Raw genomic sequence first — 25,469 nt, forward strand, 5'->3', positions numbered from 1 at the left:
CGCGAAAATATTTATTTGCAATTGTTGATTCTTATGGAATAAGTAACTTTTTCATTTTCGGTAATAAATATTTCTTTGCGCTTCAACGTGGCTCGGTGGTCTAGGGGTATGATTCTCGCTTAGGGTGCGAGAGGTCCCGGGTTCAAATCCCGGTCGAGCCCAGACGAAGTCGCGAAAATATTTATTTGCAATTGTTGATTCTTATGGAATAAGTAACTTTTTCATTTTCGGTAATAAATATTTCTTGGCGGTTCAACGTGGCTCGGTGGTCTAGGGGTATGATTCTCGCTTTGGGTGCGAGAGGTCCCGGGTTCAAATCCCGGTCGAGCCCAGACGAAGTCGCGAAAATATTTATTTGCAATTGTTGATTCTTATGGAATAAGTAACTTTTTGATTTTTCGGTAATAAATATTTCTTGGCGGTTCAACGTGGCTCGGTGGTCTAGGGGTATGATTCTCGCTTTGGGTGCGAGAGGTCCCGGATTCAAATCCCGGTCGAGCCCAGACGAAGTCGCGAAAATATTTATTTGCAATTGTTGATTCTTATGGAATAAGTAACTTTTTCATTTTTCGGTAATAAATATTTCTTGGCGTTTCAACGTGGCTCGGTGGTCTAGGGGTATGATTCTCGCTTTGGGTGCGAGAGGTCCCGGGTTCAAATCCCGGTCGAGCCCAGACGAAGTCGCGAAAATATTTATTTGCAATTGTTGATTCTTATGGAATAAGTAACTTTTTCATTTTTCGGTAATAAATATTTCTTGGTGTTTCAACGTGGCTCGGTGGTCTAGGTGTATGATTCTCGCTTTGGGTGCGAGAGGTCCCGGGTTCAAATCCCGGTCGAGCCCAGACGAAGTCGCGAAAATATTTATTTGCAATTGTTGATTCTTATGGAATAAGTAACTTTTTCATTTTCGGTAATAAATATTTCTTGGCGGTTCAACGTGGCTCGGTGGTCTAGGGGTATGATCCTCGCTTTGGGTGCGAGAGGTCCCGGGTTCAAATCCCGGTCGAGCCCAGACGAAGTCGCGAAAATATTTATTTGCAATTGTTGATTCTTATGGAATAAGTAACTTTTTGATTTTTCGGTAATAAATATTTCTTGGCGCTTCAACGTGGCTCGGTGGTCTAGGGGTATGATTCTCGCTTAGGGTGCGAGAGGTCCCGGGTTCAAATCCCGGTCGAGCCCAGACGAAGTCGCGAAAATATTTATTTGCAATTGTTGATTCTTATGGAATAAGTAACTTTTTCATTTTCGGTAATAAATATTTCTTGGCGGTTCAACGTGGCTCGGTGGTCTAGGGGTATGATTCTCGCTTTGGGTGCGAGAGGTCCCGGGTTCAAATCCCGGTCGAGCCCAGACGAAGTCGCGAAAATATTTATTTGCAATTGTTGATTCTTATGGAATAAGTAACTTTTTCATTTTCGGTAATAAATATTTCTTTGCGCTTCAACGTGGCTCGGTGGTCTAGGGGTATGATTCTCGCTTAGGGTGCGAGAGGTCCCGGGTTCAAATCCCGGTCGAGCCCAGACGAAGTCGCGAAAATATTTATTTGCAATTGTTGATTCTTATGGAATAAGTAACTTTTTCATTTTCGGTAATAAATATTTCTTGGCGGTTCAACGTGGCTCGGTGGTCTAGGGGTATGATTCTCGCTTTGGGTGCGAGAGGTCCCGGGTTCAAATCCCGGTCGAGCCCAGACGAAGTCGCGAAAATATTTATTTGCAATTGTTGATTCTTATGGAATAAGTAACTTTTTGATTTTTCGGTAATAAATATTTCTTGGCGCTTCAACGTGGCTCGGTGGTCTAGGGGTATGATTCTCGCTTAGGGTGCGAGAGGTCCCGGGTTCAAATCCCGGTCGAGCCCAGACGAAGTCGCGAAAATATTTATTTGCAATTGTTGATTCTTATGGAATAAGTAACTTTTTCATTTTCGGTAATAAATATTTCTTGGCGGTTCAACGTGGCTCGGTGGTCTAGGGGTATGATCCTCGCTTTGGGTGCGAGAGGTCCCGGGTTCAAATCCCGGTCGAGCCCAGACGAAGTCGCGAAAATATTTATTTGCAATTGTTGATTCTTATGGAATAAGTAACTTTTTGATTTTTCGGTAATAAATATTTCTTGGCGCTTCAACGTGGCTCGGTGGTCTAGGGGTATGATTCTCGCTTAGGGTGCGAGAGGTCCCGGGTTCAAATCCCGGTCGAGCCCAGACGAAGTCGCGAAAATATTTATTTGCAATTGTTGATTCTTATGGAATAAGTAACTTTTTCATTTTCGGTAATAAATATTTCTTGGCGCTTCAACGTGGCTCGGTGGTCTAGGGGTATGATTCTCGCTTAGGGTGCGAGAGGTCCTGGGTTCAAATCCCGGTCGAGCCCAGACAAAGTCGCGAAAATATTTATTTGTCATTGTTGATTCTTATGGAATAAGTAACTTTTTGATTTTTCGGTAATAAATATTTCTTGGCGCTTCAACGTGGCTCGGTGGTCTAGGGGTATGATTCTCGCTTAGGGTGCGAGAGGTCCTGGGTTCAAATCCCGGTCGAGCCCAGACAAAGTCGCGAAAATATTTATTTGTCATTGTTGATTCTTATGGAATAAGTAACTTTTTGATTTTTCGGTAATAAATATTTCTTATCGCTTCAACGTGGCTCGGTGGTCTAGGTGTCTGATTCTCGCTTTGGGTGCGAGAGGTGTCGGGTTCCAATCCTGGTCGAGCGTTGTCAGTGTTATAAATAATGTTTTTTTATTGTCGAGTGTACTATATGAATGGAACGTTTTCGTTTTTCGTTAATGATGACTTTGAGTCAATTCAACATGGATTTCATCGATGGTTTGCAGTAAATTCTTCGTTGAAAATGAGTTTTATCTTAGATCTCATTTCTTGCTGTTTTTCTGTTTGAAGGACACCTTGATTGGCTGCATTTGTCACAATTAGACCTGATTCGCAAAGTGACGAACTTCTCTTCGTTCGAAACCTTTTGTTCGTCACGAACAACTCTAGTAATTGTCGCAAGTTAAGTTTGTTCTAGAATTGAAAACGAAACTGGTGGGAGGACACGTTCGGCGAGGGAGTTGCTGGTGAATGAAGGCCCTTTGGATGACATCATCATGTCGTACTCTTCTTAAAATAACTTAGAACTGATGAAGCGTCATCTCAAATGGTGGTTCCCCATTGCAAGGGTGTTGCCCGGTAATTTTGAGGTACGATCTCGAATATTAAGCATGAGCTAATAAATAGTCGTCAGAAAATCTTCCTCTTTCGCTCGCCCATATTCTTGCGTAATTTTATGGTGATGTTTCAATTTATTGAACGTATAATATCTGATTATTTATTACTTCACAGACTTTGGTTATGGTTTTTTCTGGCTTATATGCGTGGAGGTGAAGCTGTAACCAGCAGTTTAGGTTGAGACCGGAATTAATTGCGTTCACCTAAAAATAATCAAATGCTACATGAGTGATTTGTCAGTTTTTTGACTGAAACTGCTGATAATAATGAAGAGGGTTGGTGCACGCAAATTTTCCAAAAAAAAAACGCATTTCCCAATTTTTGAATTTTTAAATACTATCAAATTTTCTTCGTCTGTGTTTAAGTTTTTGTTCTAGTTGTACTAAAAGTATTTTTAAAATAGTTTAATATAAATTGCTGTCAGGCATTGCACATGCTAATGTTTTTCACTAAAATGTTTTTTTCTCAAAACGAAGGTTTTGCTCGATAAGGAACATTTTTTCGAACACCACTCATTCAAATGCCTTGAAACTGTGTGTGTCTCAACACTGTTGTGTTACATACTTTAATACGAGCTTTTAGGATATTAATCATTGGTTATTTTCTCTTATCGAATTTTAACTTCAACAACATGCAACTTTTTCAGAAATCACCAAAATCTAAACACAGTCACAAAACATTTAGGGGCTACGCAAGCTTGTATAATCCCACAAAACAATAACCGATACATATCAGTCGGCATAAATGATAACAAAAGAAAAAATGAAAAAGAAACAATGTTGTGAAGCTAAAAGAATGATGAGAAGCTAATGGGGGTAAAATCGGGAATCAAAGCGATAGGGAGTTGCTCCAGACCAATCTGAACAGGATTGCAGCATGGGCAAATGAATGGAGCATGACGTTTAGCTTTGATAGCTTAGCATGGTCGCTCATTTTGGTTCGAACAACCCACGGTTCTCTTACGACTTGAATGGTGTCACTATCCCGGATGCAACTAGGGTCACCGATTTGGGAATTCTCATTGACGAGCGGCTTAGGTTTTCTGAACATTGTTCAGCGGTGGTCAAAAAATCGAATAGAATGCTTGGTCTCATTTTCAAAAAGGTCTCTTCGCGTTCTCCTAAAGTCATTCTTCCGCTTTTCCGAGGCTTAGTTCGTCCTGGACTGGAGCATGCTGTAAGGTTTTGGAGACCATACCTACAGAGGGACATAGACTTGGTTGAAGGGGTGCAGAGAAGAGCTACGCGTGTCCTTATTGTCACACGGGGCTTGAGTTATGAAGAGAGACTTCATTTTTTGAATATGTTTACATTGGATGAACGCAGGTGTCGGGGAGACATGATCGAATTGTTCAAAATTTTCGGCGGGATAGATAGGATGGACCATGAACTTTTAGTACACCGCCAATCGACTGCTTTTACAAGGGGACACCAGTATCGATTGGTGAGGGACAATGCAAGGTTATGGTGTCGCAGGGAATTTTTCTCTAATAGGGTTGTTAATAAATGGAATAGCTTACCCCCGGAGGTAGTAAATTGCAACACAATTGACACGTTTAAAAAGAAATACGATAAACATGTTGGGGTAAATCGAGAGGTATCCATACTTAGAATAAGACAACCATGAGCATTCCTTATGGGCATTGTATAATATTTTATCATGCATATATTGTTTATAATCGCATTTTTAATTGAGTTACTGTGATATCCATAACAAATATGACATCCATATTTGATATGGGTATCTTTTCCTCAGCCGCCTCGTTGGGCATTTTGCCTGTTGTGGCCTTATATTAAAATTGAGAATCGTTGCCTTTGTAGTCTAGTGCGCTCATTCGACAAGTGAGAGAACGTGGGTTCGATTCCCCACAAGAACAGTTGAATTTTCTCTCTTTCCTAAATTCATCTTCCCATCAGCCAGCTGTTAAAAAAACCTTCGTATAACTTTTCTTGCTGGCCTTTAAACTGGACAATCACAGCAGCCTGGCACTTTACCAAGTGACCACCATTCCCCCGAATGGATTACTACTACTACTAAACCAGACATGCACCTCAAATACAAATACAAATACAAATACAACGCCACAACAGGCAAATTGCCCAACGAGGTGGCTGACTTAAGAACATCATGGGTCCCCCCCGAGCCCCTACCTACTACTGCTACACCACACATGCACCTCCCCCCGCTGAACCCCCCAACGAATCGGTACATGCGGGGAATGTGCGTGTACGTGTAGTGCAACCTGACGTAAAGTTTGTTTCTGTGTAATGCTTGTTATGTGTAGTGCTGTCATCTGCCCCCAGTTATACAAACTATGAGTGAAGTGTTATGGTTGAATGATTTACCGTTGTAGGACTGTTGCTCTCTGTGGCGAGACTTTTTAACGGGGAGATCGGCTCGCATTTGCGCCTTGAAGTTGGGAACCACAGAAAACCAACTTCAGCCGACCACCACTGTGGGGTTCGAACCCGGATCCTCGCATCACGAGTCCGGCACTATAACCACTCGACCACCACAGCGGCCACCTCGTCCATATTCCTATGCAGACCTTCTAACGAATTGGTACATGTTGGAATGTGTGTATGTGTTGTGAACCTGGCGTGAAGTTTGTTTCTGTGTAATGCTTGTTACGTGTAGTGCTACCATCTGCAATCAATTTTTTAAACTATGAGTTTTTTCTCAACTCATAGTGAGTGTAATGAATGAATAATTATACCGTTGTAGGCCTGTTGGCCTACAAGGTTGAGAACCACAGAAAACCGACTTCAGCCGACCACCACTGCGGCGACGGTGGGCCCCCAAATGGACTGCCTACGATTATCCCAAGAGCAGACCGTGACACAAAACAGAAAAATAATATAACAATGGATTAATCAACTTCTGAATGAATAGCACCATTGAATAGGGCAGATATTGTAGTATCATGTGAGGTCAAAAACATAGTGAGGTGACCACAAGGTACGGGAGACAGAGAAGGTACGCATAATAGAGACTAGAGTCGAAAACAATTGTATTGGTTCGTTCTAGACCGCACATATTCGAGGAGCGAGACGAAGAGAAAGAGGCCACTCAAAAACAGTGCGCGACTTGAACAATCCTGTTCGTTTTCACCTCGATCTGCTGATTTTCGCTATTTGCTGTGATTGGCCCGTTTCCTCCCTTTTTCTCCTTTCCCTCTTCTGAGGAGGGATCATCATCATCACACACTTACATTTCAGAACCCGCTCCGGCCATTTTCTCTCTCAGGGATATCTCCACTAGAGACATCTAATCTATAATCTAAGACTCTATCTAGTGAGAAACACATGAGCTGGAGTACTTTCGCCTAGCAAAGTGTTTCTCAACCGTCGGGCCGCGAATAATTTACTCCAGTTTTATTTTTCCCTATTCAGTCCCCATCAGTCGTGTGTATGGTCGGGCCTCCCGTTCACAAAAATGAAATCGATCGGCCGAAGGCTTCCAAAGGTTGAGAACCACTGGTCTAACGCCTTTCGAAGAAAAGATTTTCTTTTGCCAAGAAAGTGATTTTGACTCAAAATGGAGCTGACATCTATCAATCTTGCTTCAAGAATTCAATTTTTACTTACTTCAGCTCGAACTTATTCCCTTGTCATGACTCAACCCTATCAAACGGATTTAGACTACTACTAAACCCCACATGCACTTCGTCCATATTCCTCTGGAACATGCGTGTACGTGTTGTAAACCTAACGTGAAGTTTTGTTTCTGTGTAATGCTTGTTATGTGCAGTGCTGCCATCTGCTATCAATTTTCTAACTATGAGTTAAGTGTAATTGAATAATTGTCTCATAAACGGATTTAGACTGGCGGAGATACAGAAGGAGGGGGGCGATGAATACTCCTTGCAAGAGTTGGACAAAATGGAAAACTTGATATACTACGAACCCCTACACAATTAGATTCAATGCACGCACTATGGAACACAGAATCCCAGCCTTTCGGGAGAACAACAGAACATACTGCACAATCAGTCTACAGTCTGGCTGAAGTCAATTAACAACGGTTATTCAGCAAGCTCATGGAGGGGGGGGGGGTGTCTATGTCTCATTAGCAGAGAAGCTACTAATTACTACCATGCATACCACATACAAAGCGACAGAGAGCAACAGACCTACATCGTTAATTCTTCATTCATAGTTCGACAAATAGATAGCGGATGACAAACACTAACAAACATTTACATAGAAACAAACTCAACGTAAACCACTTCATTTTAAACTGCTGGTCATTCTCCGCCTCCGCTGCTGAACTTAATCGCCAAGTCAATACCCAGTCGCTTTCCACCCACAGACATATCTCTCGCTTAACTGCCTTTTTCATATCGATACCTCCCATATTCTAACTCAACCTTCACGCTTTTCCACTAAAATTAATCGTTTTCAAAAATTTAAACCCATTTTTGCATCTACACATTGTTTCAAAAATTGAATTTCTTTCCTCGAACAATAACTGATTGGGACAAAACAGACTTCCCATCAAACATTATTGATTGTAATGTACAGCAGTTTCTGATTTTATTTGTAACATACACCGTCACCTCTGCCAAATTTCACAACCGCATTCTCTTGTATAGGCTTTGGCTAAACAATATTGAATAAATTTAGAGATGTGTGGCAGCCCTTCCTCTGATTAAGTGCCTTTGCATTCTTTAAATGGGGGGGGGGGGTTGCTTTTAAAAACAGCAATAAATATTCAACGGCACCCAATAATGTAAATGGCGTTTCTCAAATATCTTATGCACATCTCCCAACGGACGAACCCATCTTCCATTTATCAAATTGTAATCGCACAGGGAGGGTTTAACCCTTTCTATCTCAACCGTGGATGAGTATCCTCAACGTGCATTCCACACCTCGCTCGGGAAATACCCACGTCAATAAAAAAAAAAAAACAAGCGCCAAAAGAAGACTCTGTTATACATACTGTCTTCATGCGCTTGGGAAAATACGCGGCGCAGACAAAAATATAGTTCATCGCCGTCCACGGCGTCGTGCCCTCTGACCATCATCCACTTTACCTGTATAATCAAAACAACACACACACACACACTCACAAACCTCCGAATAAAGAGGAGAAGTGTGGTGGGCTTCCCCCATCATCATCTGCAGGCGCCATCGTATTTGTGACCTTGACCTTGCCCACCAAACGTCACTTGTGACGTCGTCGGCCACGTCTCCCTTCCACTACGCCATGCAGGTTTGAGGGTATGGGGGGGGAAAAAACCGGAAGATACGTAAGTTTGGAAGAAAGGAGGAGGGAAATAAGAAATTGCAGAATTATTCTTATAAGACCCTTTTTTCTTCTTCTCCTCTTCTTTTTTCTTTCAAAAGGAGCCGAAGAAGATGCACATTCCACAGTTTTCGGATTTCCCGAAGAACAAGAAGCAAAACCATTTTAAGAGAAAAAGTTAGTTTGTTGAAGGGGGAAAAAAAGGCGCGTCCGAGAATACATATAAAGGCAGAATCGCAGACGGCCGAGACCTCAGATATTACTCGTGTGTCGTCTGCTTTATTGTCTTCTGCTTTCTTATTAGTAGTTTCAGCTGCTGTTCCGTTACTTTTGACCGCGAAAAGAAAAGAAACTCGTTTGATTTCGTCATCTTTTTATCTTCGTTGGTTCGTCATAAACGAGTCGCCAAAAGTGTCTTCATTAATTAAGGACATCGAGACACTCTTAACCATTCTTTTCTCGACGACAATTCTCTAAACGTTGTTGTTGTTGTTCTTGTCGTAATCAAAGAAAAAGATGTTACCCACGAAGAGGTTGCTCGGTACGTTTGTGCTCTGTTTGCTTGCCACAAACGTCACATCCAGTGCAATACCGATATGGGAACTGCTCAGCTACGAAGAAAAGGTAAGTTACTGACAATTTGCTTGTTTAATTCTCAACATATTGCGCGTGACACCATTACGCCGTTCGAAATACATGAGTTTAGATCTCTCTCGACTTGGGTAATCATTTCGTTCCAATAACAAAACTGACGAAATAGGATGTTTTCCACGATAAAACACACTAACCTGTTATTATGCATCTCTTAACACCACGACTTGCGTCATGAGACGTGTATTCGCAATCCAACAGCAAACTGTTTCATTTGATGTATAGCGAAAAGCTTTTGCAGTTAGAAATACATCATGGATATAATTTTCAGAAAATGTTAAAGACAAATACAAAAATCCCAACAGGCAAAACGGCCAACATGGTGGCTGAAAAAAAAATGCCCATGTAGATATCAAATCTATCGGCAATACAGTAACCCCAAAATAAGAGCAATTATCACGAAAAATAATAAATGTGATAAAATATGGTTCACAACCCACTTAAAAAAATTATTGCTGTCTTATCTAATTTAAGTATGGATAGCTTCTCGATTTATCCAATATGTTTATTGTAATTGTTTTCAAACGTGTCAGTTTACAACCCGGGGAGGTAAACTATTCCATTTATTAACAACCCTATCAGAGGAAAAACTCCCTGCTATACCACAAACGATACTAGTGTTCTCTTGTCGTCGAAGCAGTTGATTGAAGGTGTAATAACTCATGGTCCATCCTGTAAATCCCGTCAAAAATTTTAAACACTTCAATCATATTATCTCGATACTTGCGCTCTTCCATTGCAAACATATTCAAAAAAATGAAGTCTCTTCATAACGCAATCCCCGTGTGCCATCAAGAGCACGCGTAGCTTTTCTCTGCATTCCCCCCTCGACCAAGTCTGTGTCCCTCCGTAGGTATGGTCTCCAAAACCTTACAGCATACTCCAATCCACGACGAACTAAGCCCCGTAAAAGTGGAAGAATAACTTCAGGAGAACGCGAAGAGAACTTTTTAAGAATGAGACCGAGAATTTTATTCGTTTTTTTAACCACCGCTGAACAATGTTCAGAAAACCTGAGCCGCTCGCCAATGACAATTCCCAAAAGGATGACCCTATTTGCATCCGGGATAGTGACACCATTCAACTCTTAATAGAAACGTTGGTTGTTCGAACCAAAATGAGTGACCATGCACTTATCAACACTAAAGGTCATGCTGCATTTTCATTGGCCTATCCTGCAATCATATTCAAGTTCGCTTGGAGCATCTCCCTACCGCCTGGGTTCCCGACTCACCCCATTAGCTCCACGTCACGTCATCTGCGAATTTGCTAACACTCATCGATACCGTGATCGGATTTATCGATAAAAATCGAAAACAGTAGGAGGACCAAAGACACTTCCTTGAGGGACTTCACTTGTTTCTACTCAAATCTCATTTGTATCTGTGTGTATACTTCTAGAATTGGAATCCTCCATGGAAAATCGATCGCTTATTCCAAATACTGAAATACAGGGTATACGAGCTGGGTGTTACGACTCTAGTATTCTCGGAATACAAAATCATCTCAATTCACCAGTCTTGATCTCAAAAGGTTTCGCTAATCAGTTGGCATCAAGCTGGACTCTCGTCGTGAAGACCCAGGTTCGAACCTCGTTGACGTCACAGTGGTGGTCGGCTGAAGTTGGTTTTCTGCCGCTTTCCAGCTTCGAGGCACGAATTTGAGCCGGTCTACTATTTGAAAAAGTCTCTCCGCAGAGAGCCGGCAGGCCTACAATACGATACTTACAAAACATGAAAATTCAAGCATTTCTATATTTACTTCGGAAAATGGAAGCCAGATGACAGCCTGAACACGAACATGCGCAATGCCGATTCGTTAGAAATTCCGTAGAGGAATGTGTACGAGGTGCATGTTCGGTTAAGTAGTAGTAGGCGTCAAGCACGAGAGGTTCATTAACCGAGTTTCGTCATTCCGGGAACATCGCCAACTGCTATCACATCTGTGTAATCGGGGCGGTCTTTAGTCTTTTATGAAGCACTCTGGTTTTATATAAGCATGCATGTCCAAACCAATTTCAAAGGAAAGAGAACCCAGATAAAGAAGCTTCACCGACTTTTGACTAGTAAAATTAGCCATTACTGGAAACATTCCATCATTACAACAAACAGGCATTCTGGTCATAAGACATTCTGGGATGCACTTGGAGAAGCAAAATTTTTGTCTCAGCCGGGATTGCACTTCTTGTAATCCAAGCAAGCGCACTAACCAATATACCGCAGGATACAACTGTTTCTTTATTAAAACACGTGCAATAGCGTGGTTCCATCATTGCTTTGACCTTATATGTTCTTTGTTCCGAATCGTCGTCTTGTGTGTGTATATATATGCTTATATATATATTTATTTATTTTTCAATTTTGCAGATGGGAAGGTTACTGTACGTATTTGTGCATCTGGTCGGAAGGTATTGCAAAACTACTCCCATGGCAGGTGAGACAACTTTTCTCTGCTTTTGTTGCTATTTTAATAACCCCAAACGCGTGAAACTTGGCGCTAACTTAGAGATACAGAAAGATTTCTGGTGACCAGACGTCCCGGTTTGGGGTTTTTTTTTTAGCTAGTCCCAAGTGATTTCCAGAACAAATATGGTTTTTCGTAATTTGTTGAATAGATAATATCTGGCTCAAATCTGCTAGATGTCCCAATTTTACCATACTAAGATCTGTTTTTTTGTTTTTTTTTAATCTCTCTCTTGGCACAATTGTCCAAATTTATTGTCGGATGGCTTTTTTTCATCTCCGTGAAATAGTAGATTGATAGTTATATTCTCGGGTGCCAGTGTAGAACTGGCATGAACCAGGTGCTAATGCCAATGGGGATTAGGAAAACCCCTCTTTCAGAGGGTCGCAAAATACTGTACTTAGGCCCGTCCCTACACGCGGACATTCATATGGTCGTTTTTTTTCAGCCACCTCTTTGGGTATTTCGCCTGTTGCGGCGTAAGGCCCGTATGGTAATGTGCCGTCGGTTGCTCTTTTGATCGCTGCAAGGGCGATGCCCAATCCTTAACCGCAACGAGGTTAACAACCCGCGTTCATCAACACGAACTTATTAAAATTTCGGAGCACAGTCGGGAACATGACCTTGAAAAAAGAAAGCCTAGTTTATATCTACAGGGTATTGACGTGGATGCTACGAATTCCATCTCCGATATTGTTCCCGTAATTGACGTGCTTCTTCCAACCTTAGGTGCCTACAGACTACCCTGACATGACGAGGGCCCACTTGTCTTTAAAGCACTGTTTTGCTTGCATACTTTCTTTATCACTCTTTTCGATGCTCATTGAACTGGTCCCTTACTCTCTAGACCACTCTTTAGGCCGCTCACTGACCTAGCCATTCACCTTCTCTCTCTGGTCACACTCATGCTAACGCACTCTCCATATATATTTAGGTAACTCTTTCAGTCTCTCCCATGCTCACGCACTCTGTAGTCTCTTTAGTCTCACTTTCGAGGTCACTTTGATTGCTCACTGACGTGTCTTTCTCTCTAGATCAGTCTTTTGGTTGCTTATTAATCGGGCCTCTTGCTCTTTAAATCCTTCACATGGTCACTCACTGACCTGTTTTCTCGTTCTCTAGATCCCTTCAGTTGCTCACTGACGTGATCCTTGTTCTCTAGATTAATATTTCGGTCACTCACCGACCTGATCCCTTACCCTCTAAGGCATTTTGGCTGTCACTGACGTCTCCCTTGATCTCTAAGTACCTCTTTATGTTCCTCGCATGCTTGCAAACTCTATAGTTCACTCATTTGGACACTAACTGACAAGTCCATCCCTCTCTAGGCAGAGGTGGGTTTATGGTGGACTGGCAAAACAGATTTTGTCGCTATTCTTCCATTCTGGTTTAAATTTCTTGATCACTCATTTCTCGAATTGGGCTATATTCCGCTGACCCCCCTCCCCCTCCGTAAATACGCCTCTACGTGTTCCTACGCGTGTGAATTGCCTCCCTACACGTATTTGCATGCTTCATGGATGTAACTGCAATTATAGACAGGATACGGGCCAAACCCTTTGGATGCTCTTCTTCAGGTGAACACTTAAGACAATGAAGAAATAAAGAACTCGAGGAGGAATAGTATGTCCTTGTGGGGTTCGCTGAACCCATCCGCCTCCCACCGAGAGGAAGGGAGGCTAAAACACATAAAGGGACGCCCACAGAGAGATGCTTCTTCCGCATACTTGCGTAATTTGTGCTCGTCTTCGTCAGGCGTTAAAATAGCAAAAACACAGAAACAAAGACGATAACAAGGTCAAGAAATCATCATCATCGCTAAACAATGTTACAAATCTTTCCAACTGGCGGCGAACTCGAGAAACTGTTCGACAGAAAAAAAAGGGGTCAAAAATGAAGCACTACGTACGTATTTTGTATTAATGTTACATTAAAACAGCAAAAGAAAGAAGTCAAGGATATTTGGACGCCGTTTCAGGAAACGGCGTCATGCAGGCGCTTCTTTCTTTCTGTATTTTTAAAGGTATCCTGGCGGCGCCGGTGGTTGATCGCCATTGGTCGGAGCAGCCGTTAACCTCGACATCAAACGACAAGAACGAACAACAAACGGGTCAACACAAAAGAAAATAACACGTGTGGGATCAACAGGTTCTCTTCCGAGAAGAGAAAAAAAAGCAAATAACAATTATAATCACAATAATTATCGCATCCATAACACTTGTAAGTCGCCATTTCGACGTAAATTACTTACGAGGGACAGTTTCGATTATTACCGGTGGAACCGGTAGCACTTACGGGATGTATCGCTCCGTACCGAGGCCGAAGACACGTCTCATGAGACAAATAATAATCGACGACACAGACAGAATTGGCTATTATGATGATGGCAATTGTTATAATGTAATTTAGTCGATTATTCGCCAATGTCTTCCACGAAACTTGGGGATGGAAGATTCGATACGCAGCAGGTTATTACCTTGAAGTCGACCTTGACGCACATGGTAACAGAAATAGCTGGAGCTCGTTGCTGATGGTTCCACTTGTTTGGGGGGGGGTCTGTCCATGGATTCAAGATCCTGTTCCAGTCCCCCCCAACTCAGACTTTTCACGGCCCCCCCCCTTCTATAGTGAATTTATAGCATGAAAAAACAAAAAAGAAAGGGACGGCAATTGACCCGGGCCCTACCCTTGTGGCGAGGAGCCATGAGTCTGTCCAGGCAGAGGCTAATTTATGGTTTTGCCGTCTGCGGGCTACACAATTTTTGCATTCTTTCTCTCATTCCAATCCGATTTTCTTGGCCCACTCATTCTTCAAATTTGCCCACTTAGCCACCGCTCCCTGTAAATATGCCTCTGCCTTTAAGCCCCTCTTTTGGTCACTCACTGACTTGGCCCTTTGCTATCTAGGTCGCTCGCATGCGTGCATACTTTTTGGTTACTCATAGACCTGGTTTTTAACTCTTCAAGTCAGTCTTTCGGTCATTAGCCTGCATGGCCCTTCGCTCTCTAGGTCACTCTTTAGGCCATTCACATGCTTGCACATTTTCTTGGAAAGTCTCTTTTGGCCGTTCACCAACCTGATCCCTCGCTTTCTAGTTCACTCCCATGCTCAAACACTCTCTAGGTCAGGGGTTCTCAAACTTTTCTCACCCGCGGCGTCCCTTCCCGTAATCAACGCTTATCCGCGACTTCCCAGAGCAGTGTATCAAAGAATCGTTTCGAAGAACTTTTGTCAACGGCACCGCGAAGTGGTGACACTGACAAAAGTTGGCGACGCACAGTTTCAGAACCCCTGCGTGCAGGTTTTTCTTTTTTGGTCAATCGCATGTTTAAACACTTTCTTAGTCGATTTTTTGGCCTCCTCTTTCTCCTTATTACGAGATCATGGTCCGTCCTCCCGCCGGCCGCTCTGCGTCAAAGAAATGATATAAGCAGGTGTGGTATTGAGGTTTATATTCGATTTCTTGGCCGCTCACTGATCTGTGCGTTCTTTCTATAGGTGTTTCTTGGTCACCCACATGCTTGAAAACTCTCTTAAGTCACTCGTTTCGTCACTGACCAACTTATTCCCTAGAGTTTGCCAGCATGCGAGTGACCGAAAGAATGATCTAGAGAGCAAGGGACCGTGTCAGTGACTGGCCAAAACAGTGCCCTAGGGAGTTTGCGAGCGTGAGTGACCAAAACAGTGAGCAAACATGTGAGTGAACAAAAGAGTACTCAAGAGAGCAAGCACAGGCGTACGCAGAATTTTCTCAAGTATGGGGAGGGTTCAGATTTTTTTTCCTTCTGAAGGGGGGGGGGGTTACGTTTTTTCCTGCAAAATAACACTACAATCTTGGCTCGGGCCCCCTTCCCCCTTACGTAAGCCAATGAGAGCAAGTGACCAAAAGAGTGACCAATCATGGAAGAACCGAATCTAGGGAAGCTATAAATATGAAATTTAGTAAGTATTATATTTTATAATATAGAGACTCATTAAGACGGGATTTCTGGAAATTCAACCCCCCAAGGGTGTCATCAGGGGGGTTCAAATGGTTGAAATCATCTCCCAGTAATCTTCAGATTACCAAATCCACGCGACCGAAGCCGTAGGTAACACTGCTAGTGCATATTATAATCGCATTCATTATTAGATGTAAATCTCATTATAACGAAAGTTTTTTTTTCTCTCTGTTTCTCGTTAACGATAGATTGCCGGAAAGTGATGACGCTGTACGGAGCGGGTAACCTGTTGAACCACGACGACCACTCACTAGATCTCCTAGATCCGGACCAAAGGAATGCTTCGCAGCTTAGTAAGTGTTTGTTTCGCAACAAAAAATATACATACAGAAGTCTTTTCACAGAGAGCAATCTGGCCAATAAAATTCACGCACAATTGGCATAAATAAAATAACCCGATGACTCGTTACTCTTCCTAATTCGGAAGACCGACCGCATATCCACTTTTAAAAAGTATAATTGGGCTGACCATATTTGCTCGAGAAAAATACGGGAAAGTGGGCTTCAAAATATGGGACAATGCTAATAATTATCGCCGAAAACAACATCAAAAGTGAGCAAAATTGCCAACTCGTGATAAAATCACAGAGAAGTCGCCAATCGCGGGAAATGAAGCGCCACTTCAAATTGTAGTGAATTTAAAAAAAAAACATAAGAAATATGTGATATGAATATTCTTATTTGCAGTCGTAATTATCGTAATGCAAATTCTGAGTTGGGAGTACACATATACATATTAGCCTCCACGACCTTTGATACAGGGAGGGGGGCGATGACCCCCCCCCCCCAAGCCAGCATGCGCGGATCCGGAGGGAGGCGATCGCCCCTCCCAAGAGCCAAAAAATGAGGGGAAAATTATCCCTGAAAATACGATTCAACTGCCCCCACTATAATTGCAGCTGATGGTGTCTGCCTCGGCTTCATTCACAGGAGATGATTTCAGCCTCCACTCAATTCGAAGCTGAATGTGTCTGCCTCAGCTCCATTCGGAGCTAGAGATATCTGCGTCTGCTCCATTCGCTGCTGAAGATGTCCACCTTCTCTTCATGTGTAGCTGGAGATACCGCTTAGGCTCCATTCGTAGCTAAAATATGTGTCTTGGCTCTGTTCGCAACTGAAGATGTCTGCCTCGGCTCATTGCGTGAACCCAAGGGGGCGATCGCCTCTCTCAAGAGACAATGACGGAAAAATTTATTCGTCTCGTAAAATACAAGACCTGCTATATACCAAGTTTAAACAAACTACCTCCACTACAATGGGTACTACACACGCATGAGTAGTGTCAGTTCATAATCTTCCTACACAATGCATATTCCAGCGCCAAGAGTTTTTTCTTTCTCCTGTTATTAAACTTTGAACAAAAGCCGACTCCGCCCACTGGCTGGTGATCTGACAGTGGGGGAACTTGCTTCACAGAGCATCTGGGCTCGGCATCTCCGAAATAAGGGGTCAAAAGGGGGGGGGGGTCCAAAATAGGGGTTTTAAGAAGACGAGATATCTCATTGCCGAAATGCAAGGCAAGTCGGGTGAGGTGTCTCGTCAATGCATCTGTAAGGGTTTTAATGCAAGGTGATGACCAAAGCTGCATAGCAAGCGGCTTTGGGTGATGACCGACACCATCAATAATGCAACAGCTTCTGTCATGACCTGTCGTGATGCTTGAAATGCTGTATGTTTGGCAACAGATACCAATTAATTCAAGTAAACGAGCAGCGGAGATGCTTGTTATATCAATTAAAACTGACACAATATGTTCAGTGATAGTAGTGATGTGTCTATATTATGGTAACATTTGGTATAATTATGTTTCCTCTTTCCCGCAGTATGGCAGGCTGCAACAAAGTCTCAGTACAAATATCCCGTCGAAAAGAATGGAGAGCAGGAGATAAAGATGACTGGTGAGTGCCAAACTTCTTCAAATAGAAACTTTTAATTGGTCAAGTTTCCCTTCGTTAACTGTTTCATCAGCATAGAGAAGGGGAGCTTCACCCATGGGGGGGGGGGGGGGGGCAGGGCCGTCTTAAGAGTATCATGGACCCCCCCCCCCCGGACCAATTGATATTTCTGAGGCCCTACCAAACAAATTTCTAAAATTTCAACCATATTTCATTTTTGTGAGGCCCCTCTTCGCTTGAGGCCCCCGGGCCGTGCCCGGGTGGGCCCATGCCTTAAGACGGCATTGGGTGGGGGTCAATGACTTAGCCGACTAATCTAATTTATACAGTGTGTCACGTAAGTGCTAATGCGCCCTTTATCTCATCAACCGTTTGTCGTAGAGATATGATTTCAATTCAGAAAACGCTCAAAAGGCATACCAAAGTGACCCTGTTCCAGTTTTGGCAATGGAAATACAGCGTTACACAAAATAAAAATCTAAATTTTAATAACGCCCCCCCCCCCTTGTAATCCGGTGCTAATTTCCAATTAAGTGGTTGTTGCCTCGTTTCTCCTGCGGTCAACAAAAAAATTCTAGTTTCTGAGTGCAATATTCGCTGCGATAGTCGAATTCAAAAATCTGAGACGATGTCTGTTAGTTTTTGCTGTTATTTCTTAACTTTCCCCCCATTTTTGAATTCAAATATCTCAGTGAATACTGCAGTTGAAAACTTGGGATTTTTTTTGTTTTCTCTCAGGAGATACAGGGCAAAATTTTTCTAATTGGAAATTAGAAGGTAGGGGGGACCGTTTAAAAATTTAGATTTTCATTTTGTTACACACTGTATTTTCACCCTCACAACTGGAACAGGGTAATTTTTGAACGACTTTTGAGTGTTTTTAAAATTGAAACGATACCTCTACGACGAATTGTTGATGAGATAAAGGCTGCATTAGCACTTACAGGATACCTTGTATGTATACATAGGGTGTCTCGGAAATAACGCAGGATTTAAATTGGTTGCCATTTATCTAAGGTTGAGATGGAGCGATACATGATGCCAGAATACATCCAGATCAGGGTCCTTCAATGCGTGGCCCGCCGACAATTTTAGGATATAGCTGGAAAATATTGACATGATTAAATAAAAAACAATAAATGGATGAAGCACATGCATTCCACTACCATTAACGCTTAATTAAGAAGTTACACAGAGGAATATGGGCGAGGTGCACGTATGGTTAAGTATCTGTGCATTATCTGGGGACCATGGCCCCCACGAGCTGCAGCTGGGTAATACCATACCCACTAACCTATCTCATTTGGCAGGTCCTCGACAAGATTGTTCATGGGAATCATTTCATATTCATGGTATCATTCGCTGTAGTGTATTTAAAGTGCAAAAACAGGGAAATTATAAAAACCCTCCAGGGCTGGCATTACGTGGGGGAGGGCCCAAACACTTTCTCTCTGGGGACCTTAATTTCATTATCTCCGAGGGAAATGTGCGCCTTCATAATTACACAATTTACGGAAATGCTTGAAAACCCCTCTGAAAAGACCCTACGAATCTTGGCGGGGAAGGAATTCTATCTAACAATTACAAATACCGTAATATGACTCGGTATGGTAGCCCGCAGGCTTCATGGGAAGTTTTGATTTGACATGCAATGTGTCTGAAAGCCCCCCCCCTCCCCTCTGATCTAGATTATTTAAAACATTACAAATTTTGCAGAGACTATGAATAACTGCAATGCATACTACTTGACACATCCTATTGTATGGTTGTTTGGTTTCGGTTCCTGAGCGAGTTGCATCTCACATGGTCGCAAACACAGTTCCCTTACCTCAAAATCTCCCTCATGGTGCTCCTAAAAAGATGCCAAAACTGAATATGGATTTGATTTGTCTGCAGCCTCAGCAGCAAAACTTTCCCCTCACTTGCAAATGTGTTTTATTGATTAAGTGAACTCCGGCTCTGTGTTGTTGCCTCATCTGAACTTACTTTTTGTTAACCCTTGCAGTCCACACTAGTGCTCCACCATTAAAGACCGAGATTCTCTTCCCTCAGAGCAATGTTCTTCACCCTGTGGGCTGCAGACCCCTGGAGGTCTTTGAATACTTTGTAATGCGGGTCCACGAGACCCTAGTTCGTACACGTTACGAAACCATGTGTAATTTCAAACATATACCGTATGTACTCGTATATAGGACGACTTCGCGATTTTAGAGATCAAAATAGAGTTAGACTAGATTTATTGATTCCACTCCTCATTTCGTTTATTCACGGACAATAGAATAAGATTTTCAGGGTGACGTAGGTCGGGGGGTCAGTGTTATACGGAAAAATAATTTTGAACATTAATTTCACTCTTGTCTAAAATTTTAAGGGGTAATTTTGTAAAAGAAATTATGGGTATATTTGGGATGTATTTAGGTAATTTTGGGTGTATTTTCAATGAAAAATAAAGAAATAACTTTTTATTTAAAAAATTCCCCTGAAAATTTTAATGAGTATTTATTTCCTTATTAAGTGAAATTGAATTTTGGTTCATAAATCACATTTAGATGCTTATTGGTGACCACCATAATTTTTATGGGCAGTATATTCAGGGCTATAACTGGGCAGGTACAACAGGTGTACCTACATAGGGCCCACATGGAAGGGGAGGCCAGAAGGGGCCTGAATTCAAACTCTTGCACAGGAATGGCTAACTACAGCCCCCCCCCCCCCCCCGAGTATATTCATATTTTATCATAATTATTGGTTTTTTTATTGCTCCTGTTGGGTTGCTGTATTTTTGATATATGTATTTTAGATATGTATTTGACATCCATATTTTTTTTATGGGCGTCTTTTCTTAGCCACCTCGTTGGACATTTTGTCTGTTGTGGCATTTGTATTATTGTATAGGGGACATTCTGGGGGTTGCTTAGAATGGTGTTAAAAAATACTGTGAGTGTTTGAGCACTCGATGCTGAGATACCTGTGTCTGGCCCAGGGCACTAAACCAAATGGGGTGTCAAACGTATTGAAACGTATTACCAATATTACCAAGTCTGCAATTATGTCTTTTATAAATTCTGAATTTTCATGTATTCTGGGTAAGTTTTAGATTATGTTATTAATTTTCAGTAATTTTACTCCCCGATTCTGACATCAATTTTTTCATCAATATTGAATTTTCAATCAGTCAAAATTATCATTAGTTCCAGTTATTTCTCTCAGATTACTTCAGAATTTTTTTTCTTTGTCTTTTAGAGACATTTCTTGCTTAGATATTCGCTTGCGCATGTAAGATGACATAGGTTTTTGAAGTAGTGAAATTAAACGAAAACTTCATCCTATATGCGAGTACAGACGGATACTTACACAGAATCATAACATTTTCTTTAAAATTTTCTTTTTTCTGTTGCAGGTCTGCCGTCAACGATACAAACGACGAAGCAACTTGCGCCAAGAGTTATGGTCCCGCCACCGAAATTCTTGTGGAGGAACTTTTGGAAGCTTTGATGTGTCTTTCATTTGATAGTATCAAATTTTGTACAATGAAAAAAAAAAAAGAGACTTTTATGGCGATTGTAAATGTTCATCACCTCATCTTAAATTATGATTTCATTTCAAGAAAATTCATTCCTTTTATATATAATTTAATAAATGTTCTATTTTTTTTGTTCAATTACATTGACTCTTTTTCTTTGAGGGGATTCTTTGCTCCGTAATTTCTATCTTATAATTCACAGATTATCACACTAAAAGAAAACATCGGAATTTCTTAATACAGATGTGTATTTCAGTACGGATTCTGTGACGTGGGAAACCAAATATACAGTAAAACCTTGCCACAACGACTGGAATATGGTGTGTAATAGATATTGATGCTATCAAAAGGCCAAAAATCGGAACACAATTATACTTTGAGAACTAAATATGTAGATCAGTTTCTTAAATTTATTAGTCCTACCGCCTCCCTAAAAAAAATTGATTTTATATCCTACCCATAGCTTCTATCAGGAAGATCTGGAAATTCCTCCCCCCCGCAATCATCATTAGTACATTTTGCCTGCCCTGACCATATGAGTGACTGCGTGATCACAGTGTAAGTGACCATATGAGTAAGAAAGTGAACAAGTGAGTGACCATTTGAGTTATTAATTTTAAAAAATCCTGTTAATCATTAAGAATGATTTCTTAATGATTAACATTAAGTTAATCATTATCTCTATTTTCATATCACCTAACTCCTTTTTTTTCCTGATTGCTGAAATTTAATCAAGCATTAATCAAGGTTCACACAAAATTTCCTACATAAAAATTAAGGAGATTTTAAGCACTTTTTAAGGAGTTTTAACGCAGTTTCTCTCTCTCTAAGGAGTCATGGCAAACTTCATAAATTACAAATTTTACAAAAAAAAAAGACGGTGCATGTGTATGTAAATTTATATATATTTTTTTAATTTCCCAAACAAATTTTCTCTCTTCCCAAAAATATAGACGTAGAAGTGGTGCAGAAATTAAAGTTTCTGATTTGTTAGCCAAGCATCATAAGAATTCATACAATAATCAATCCACATACATGCTTTCTGTTGTCACCTAAGTGTTCTAAAACCTTCAAGTTTCGGTCAAAAATATCTCATAACAGCATCACATAAATTATGAAAATTCTTGGTGATATTCATAGAAAGAAATTGTTGCAAAATGGGAGCAAATTTCAGGACATAACAACACGATGTCTAGCGATTTAGCACTCGTTATTTGGTGACATTGGCGATTTAACACTCGTTATTTGGCGACTTTGGCAATTTAACACTCGTTATTTGGCGACATTGGCGATTTAACACTCGTTATTTGGCGAAATTTACAAATTAACTTTTTTTAAAAACGGAAACTGCGGTGGGGGTTGTTGAGAAAAACTGGACTATAGTCCGTTTCAGGTTAACTTTGCAGTGAAGGGGAAGCTACGAGGGAACCGCATCACTCGTTGCTATGGGAACGAAAGCCTCTTAACCAATGTATCGATGCGCGGCCTCAGTAAGATAGGGCCGATTCTCGCCAATCTCACTGAGAAAAATATTTTTTACGTGTAACGTAATTGCACAGTTAAATTAGTAATAATTATAGAATTAAAAGAAAACCACTGCCGATACTTTCAGAAACTAAAGTGAGGTTTTTGAAATCATTTGTTTTGTTTTTTGATTAGAAAATGTTTTAAAATTTAGAAAAAAATGATTATCTTCTATCAGCGTGTCACTTACTCTTCACTAATATGTCGTAAGTAACATTAAAAATTTCAAAAAAGTCATATATTTTTCTGCAATATTTCCCTTCCCTCAGCTGAAATTTATTTACAAAAAAAAATCCAAACAATATTATGAAAGCAACGTATAATTTTAAAATACTGTATATTAACCATGGCTCTCAAAAACTTGGGGATTTCTAATTTTTTCTTCAATTTATATGGAAAAAATTAATGTTAAATAAATTAAGAAGAAGCAGATTAACTCTGTTTTCACGTGTAAATGCAGGAATATCACCAAATAATAATAATGATACGGAAAAGTTTAGAATTTTTCTACTCACTTTTCTTGCCGAAATTTCCGTCGCTCGACCTCCCCCTTCCTTTAGTCTTTTGTTACGGTTGATGTGCTGCTAATGGTTATTACGGATTATTCTTATGGAGTTTTGTTAACAACGAATATTCAAAAACCAAAAATATAGTATTCAGGAATGGAAGAGAAAAGAACTTTAGCGTAGCCTATCTCTGGTGAAAATTAAGACACAACTGTCACATAACAGATGAAAGCCCAAACCACTGTGGACCCCCCCCCCCACTCATTTATTGTATCTCAAGAGACGCTAAAGGCAAGGGGCATGAGGAGAAACAGGCGGGTGGAAGATGGCGTCCGTTCGTGTGAGTGGAAGTCGCGACTCTGTCAACACTCTCCGTGATCGGAAACTAAAACTACCCCATAAACATGGCAAAAAATAAATAATTGAAAAAAGGAGGACCTATAACCAAAACTTCTGCACCCATAGAGGGCCTCTCACAAGTCACAATAGTATCGGCACTCTCGTGGAAGAGAAACACTTCTTCTAATCTACGAGTGAATATCTGAACTCACTGAAGCCTATTTTTAGGAGAAAATAAAACTGATTGAATATTCGTTTTTATGTAAGCCTACAACTGCATGTAAAACTGAATGAAAAATTGTATCGTTATGGAAAATTCAACCAAATAACGAAAAAAAAAATGTATATATACAGTATATAATTGTGTAACGAAAAAAAACACGACAGTGATATTGGCGGGGAAAATTTCTAGGATATCGCGCCAGAGTGTCGTTGCCGTTGCTATGGATTTTTAATAATGGTAACCAATATTTTTTATAATTTAAAGATTTTAAACAAGTAAACATCTGTTCAAAACGATTTTTTTTCAGTATTTTTTTTCAAAATCATGGAAAAAATTGAAATATTCTGTATAAAGGTTCATCTTAAACCTCCGATATATGAGAACTATATTTTGCGGCGAAGGAATACACTTTCTACCTTTCTCTTCACTGCAAAGTTAACCTGAAACAGACTATAGAGTAAACCATCTTCAGCTGCACGATCAAGGATATGATCAAGGTTTCACGATGAAACGCCCGATAATTTGAATAAGGAGCTGCGGTTACCACAATCCGATTTTCGGGGACAAAATCGAGTGCGGGAACTTGCCAGGAAAATCCAATACTTATCTATAAATTCAATTTCAATCCTCCAAATTTCGTAGAGGACTGAAAATACTTCCAAATGTTGCGTAAATTTTTTTTCATAAGATAAAATACCGCTTAAAAAACAAAAAATTTTAATAATATTAATAAAAAAATTATATATTTTAAATACCTCCCCCTTAAAATTTTGGAGAGGAGTGAAATTACCCTTCAAAATTATTTTCTCGGATAATTCTAAGTGCGACTATGGAAGATGGGAGGGAGGGGTGGTGCTGAAGTACGAAGGAATAAAACATGCTCCTCTCTGGGAAAGAATCATTTCGTGGCACGCGAAAAAAAACTTTTTTGTGCCCTTTTCCGAAAGTCTGGGAATTTCATGCGCTGAGCGCGTCGTTGTACATACCATAGAGGAGTCTCCTCTAAGGCCGGGATTATACTGCACTATAAAAGTTTTTTAAAAGAGCTTTTTTTAAAATTTGAAAAATTCAACCAATAAGATTATCGGTTGCATTTGCACAAATGTAATCTATGAGCTTTATATTGGTTGGATTTTTCAAGTTTTATAAAAGGGATTTTATCAAACTTCAGACGTGCCAACTTTTGAAATCCAGAAATTCTGCCGAGGGGAGGGGGGGGGGGGCACTCACAGACTCGATCAAAAAAAAATTTTTTTTTAATCAATTAAGAAAAAGTTTCATTCCGCTCCACCCCAAGGCAGGTTCTGCATTGCCCCCTGAGCAGAATATAATTTCATGTCAGTGTTTCCGTGCAGAACAGAGAAATCACATCTAAATACTGTTCATAAAATGTGTTTCCTTTCGTGGATGCTATCTTGGGTATATGAACTCTTATAAGCTTTATGTTTTAGCTTTATTATAGCTTAAAGTTTTATATTTTCTTTCTGAACACGTTTAATCGGAAGAAACAATTAAAGAAAACACAAATTACAAAGCTGCCGACGAAAAAACGTGTTTACCGCACGGCTGTTAATGGAATACAATAACGATTATACAGGAATTTCGGCAACCGAGGGCTTTTCCCCCTGATAAATGATTGCCGATAAACGCTACGAAAACGAAGTCACGTCTTTGCCAGTTGCTTAAATGCGGTCACAGAGACTTTTTTTTAAGGCTGCTCGATGGAAATGACCACGGCTGTCCTCTAAGGGTATTTTCCCTAACGACGACGGTAATCATTGACGCCACGGCAACGTGAGAGCTCGCGTAAAATCTAATTTTCTGCCAAAATCCAGAGAAATTTTAACTAATCCTTTAAGCGGG

The 25,469-nt window shown here is 40.8% G+C and overlaps 1 protein-coding gene and 15 non-coding genes across 16 annotated transcripts; all 16 read left to right on the forward strand.

Moving 5' to 3' along the window:
- Window positions 1-89: 89 nt before the first annotated feature.
- TRNAP-AGG (transfer RNA proline (anticodon AGG)) lies at window positions 90-161 on the forward strand. Its single transcript has one exon. It is a non-coding gene; the product is annotated as a tRNA-Pro (tRNA).
- A 98-nt stretch (window positions 162-259) lies between these two features.
- Window positions 260-331, forward strand: TRNAP-UGG (transfer RNA proline (anticodon UGG)). Its single transcript has one exon. It is a non-coding gene; the product is annotated as a tRNA-Pro (tRNA).
- A 99-nt stretch (window positions 332-430) lies between these two features.
- TRNAP-UGG (transfer RNA proline (anticodon UGG)) lies at window positions 431-502 on the forward strand. The gene has a single exon. It is a non-coding gene; the product is annotated as a tRNA-Pro (tRNA).
- Window positions 503-601: 99 nt separating this feature from the next.
- On the forward strand, window positions 602-673 carry TRNAP-UGG (transfer RNA proline (anticodon UGG)). Its single transcript has one exon. It is a non-coding gene; the product is annotated as a tRNA-Pro (tRNA).
- Window positions 674-772: 99 nt separating this feature from the next.
- TRNAP-UGG (transfer RNA proline (anticodon UGG)) lies at window positions 773-844 on the forward strand. The gene has a single exon. It is a non-coding gene; the product is annotated as a tRNA-Pro (tRNA).
- Window positions 845-942: 98 nt separating this feature from the next.
- TRNAP-UGG (transfer RNA proline (anticodon UGG)) lies at window positions 943-1,014 on the forward strand. The gene has a single exon. It is a non-coding gene; the product is annotated as a tRNA-Pro (tRNA).
- A 99-nt stretch (window positions 1,015-1,113) lies between these two features.
- On the forward strand, window positions 1,114-1,185 carry TRNAP-AGG (transfer RNA proline (anticodon AGG)). Its single transcript has one exon. It is a non-coding gene; the product is annotated as a tRNA-Pro (tRNA).
- Window positions 1,186-1,283: 98 nt separating this feature from the next.
- Window positions 1,284-1,355, forward strand: TRNAP-UGG (transfer RNA proline (anticodon UGG)). The gene has a single exon. It is a non-coding gene; the product is annotated as a tRNA-Pro (tRNA).
- Window positions 1,356-1,453: 98 nt separating this feature from the next.
- TRNAP-AGG (transfer RNA proline (anticodon AGG)) lies at window positions 1,454-1,525 on the forward strand. The gene has a single exon. It is a non-coding gene; the product is annotated as a tRNA-Pro (tRNA).
- Window positions 1,526-1,623: 98 nt separating this feature from the next.
- TRNAP-UGG (transfer RNA proline (anticodon UGG)) lies at window positions 1,624-1,695 on the forward strand. Its single transcript has one exon. It is a non-coding gene; the product is annotated as a tRNA-Pro (tRNA).
- Window positions 1,696-1,794: 99 nt separating this feature from the next.
- TRNAP-AGG (transfer RNA proline (anticodon AGG)) lies at window positions 1,795-1,866 on the forward strand. Its single transcript has one exon. It is a non-coding gene; the product is annotated as a tRNA-Pro (tRNA).
- Window positions 1,867-1,964: 98 nt separating this feature from the next.
- Window positions 1,965-2,036, forward strand: TRNAP-UGG (transfer RNA proline (anticodon UGG)). The gene has a single exon. It is a non-coding gene; the product is annotated as a tRNA-Pro (tRNA).
- Window positions 2,037-2,135: 99 nt separating this feature from the next.
- Window positions 2,136-2,207, forward strand: TRNAP-AGG (transfer RNA proline (anticodon AGG)). Its single transcript has one exon. It is a non-coding gene; the product is annotated as a tRNA-Pro (tRNA).
- A 98-nt stretch (window positions 2,208-2,305) lies between these two features.
- Window positions 2,306-2,377, forward strand: TRNAP-AGG (transfer RNA proline (anticodon AGG)). The gene has a single exon. It is a non-coding gene; the product is annotated as a tRNA-Pro (tRNA).
- A 99-nt stretch (window positions 2,378-2,476) lies between these two features.
- TRNAP-AGG (transfer RNA proline (anticodon AGG)) lies at window positions 2,477-2,548 on the forward strand. Its single transcript has one exon. It is a non-coding gene; the product is annotated as a tRNA-Pro (tRNA).
- Window positions 2,549-8,604: 6,056 nt separating this feature from the next.
- Window positions 8,605-21,152, forward strand: Reg-5 (Rhythmically expressed gene 5). Its single transcript, XM_089232273.1, has 5 exons — window positions 8,605-9,104; window positions 11,498-11,564; window positions 15,785-15,889; window positions 17,420-17,494; window positions 20,892-21,152. The coding sequence occupies exons 1-5, from the start codon at window positions 8,997-8,999 to the stop codon at window positions 20,984-20,986; spliced, it is 450 nt and encodes a 149-aa protein (XP_089088399.1). The 5' UTR covers window positions 8,605-8,996; the 3' UTR covers window positions 20,987-21,152.
- The last annotated feature ends 4,317 nt before the right edge of the window (window positions 21,153-25,469 follow it).

This window comes from Pholcus phalangioides, unplaced genomic scaffold, assembly GCF_987345545.1.
Source record: "Pholcus phalangioides strain wild (caught in Gottingen) unplaced genomic scaffold, Ppha-v1.0 ptg000005l_1, whole genome shotgun sequence".
Classification (NCBI taxonomy): Eukaryota; Metazoa; Arthropoda; class Arachnida; order Araneae; family Pholcidae; genus Pholcus; species Pholcus phalangioides.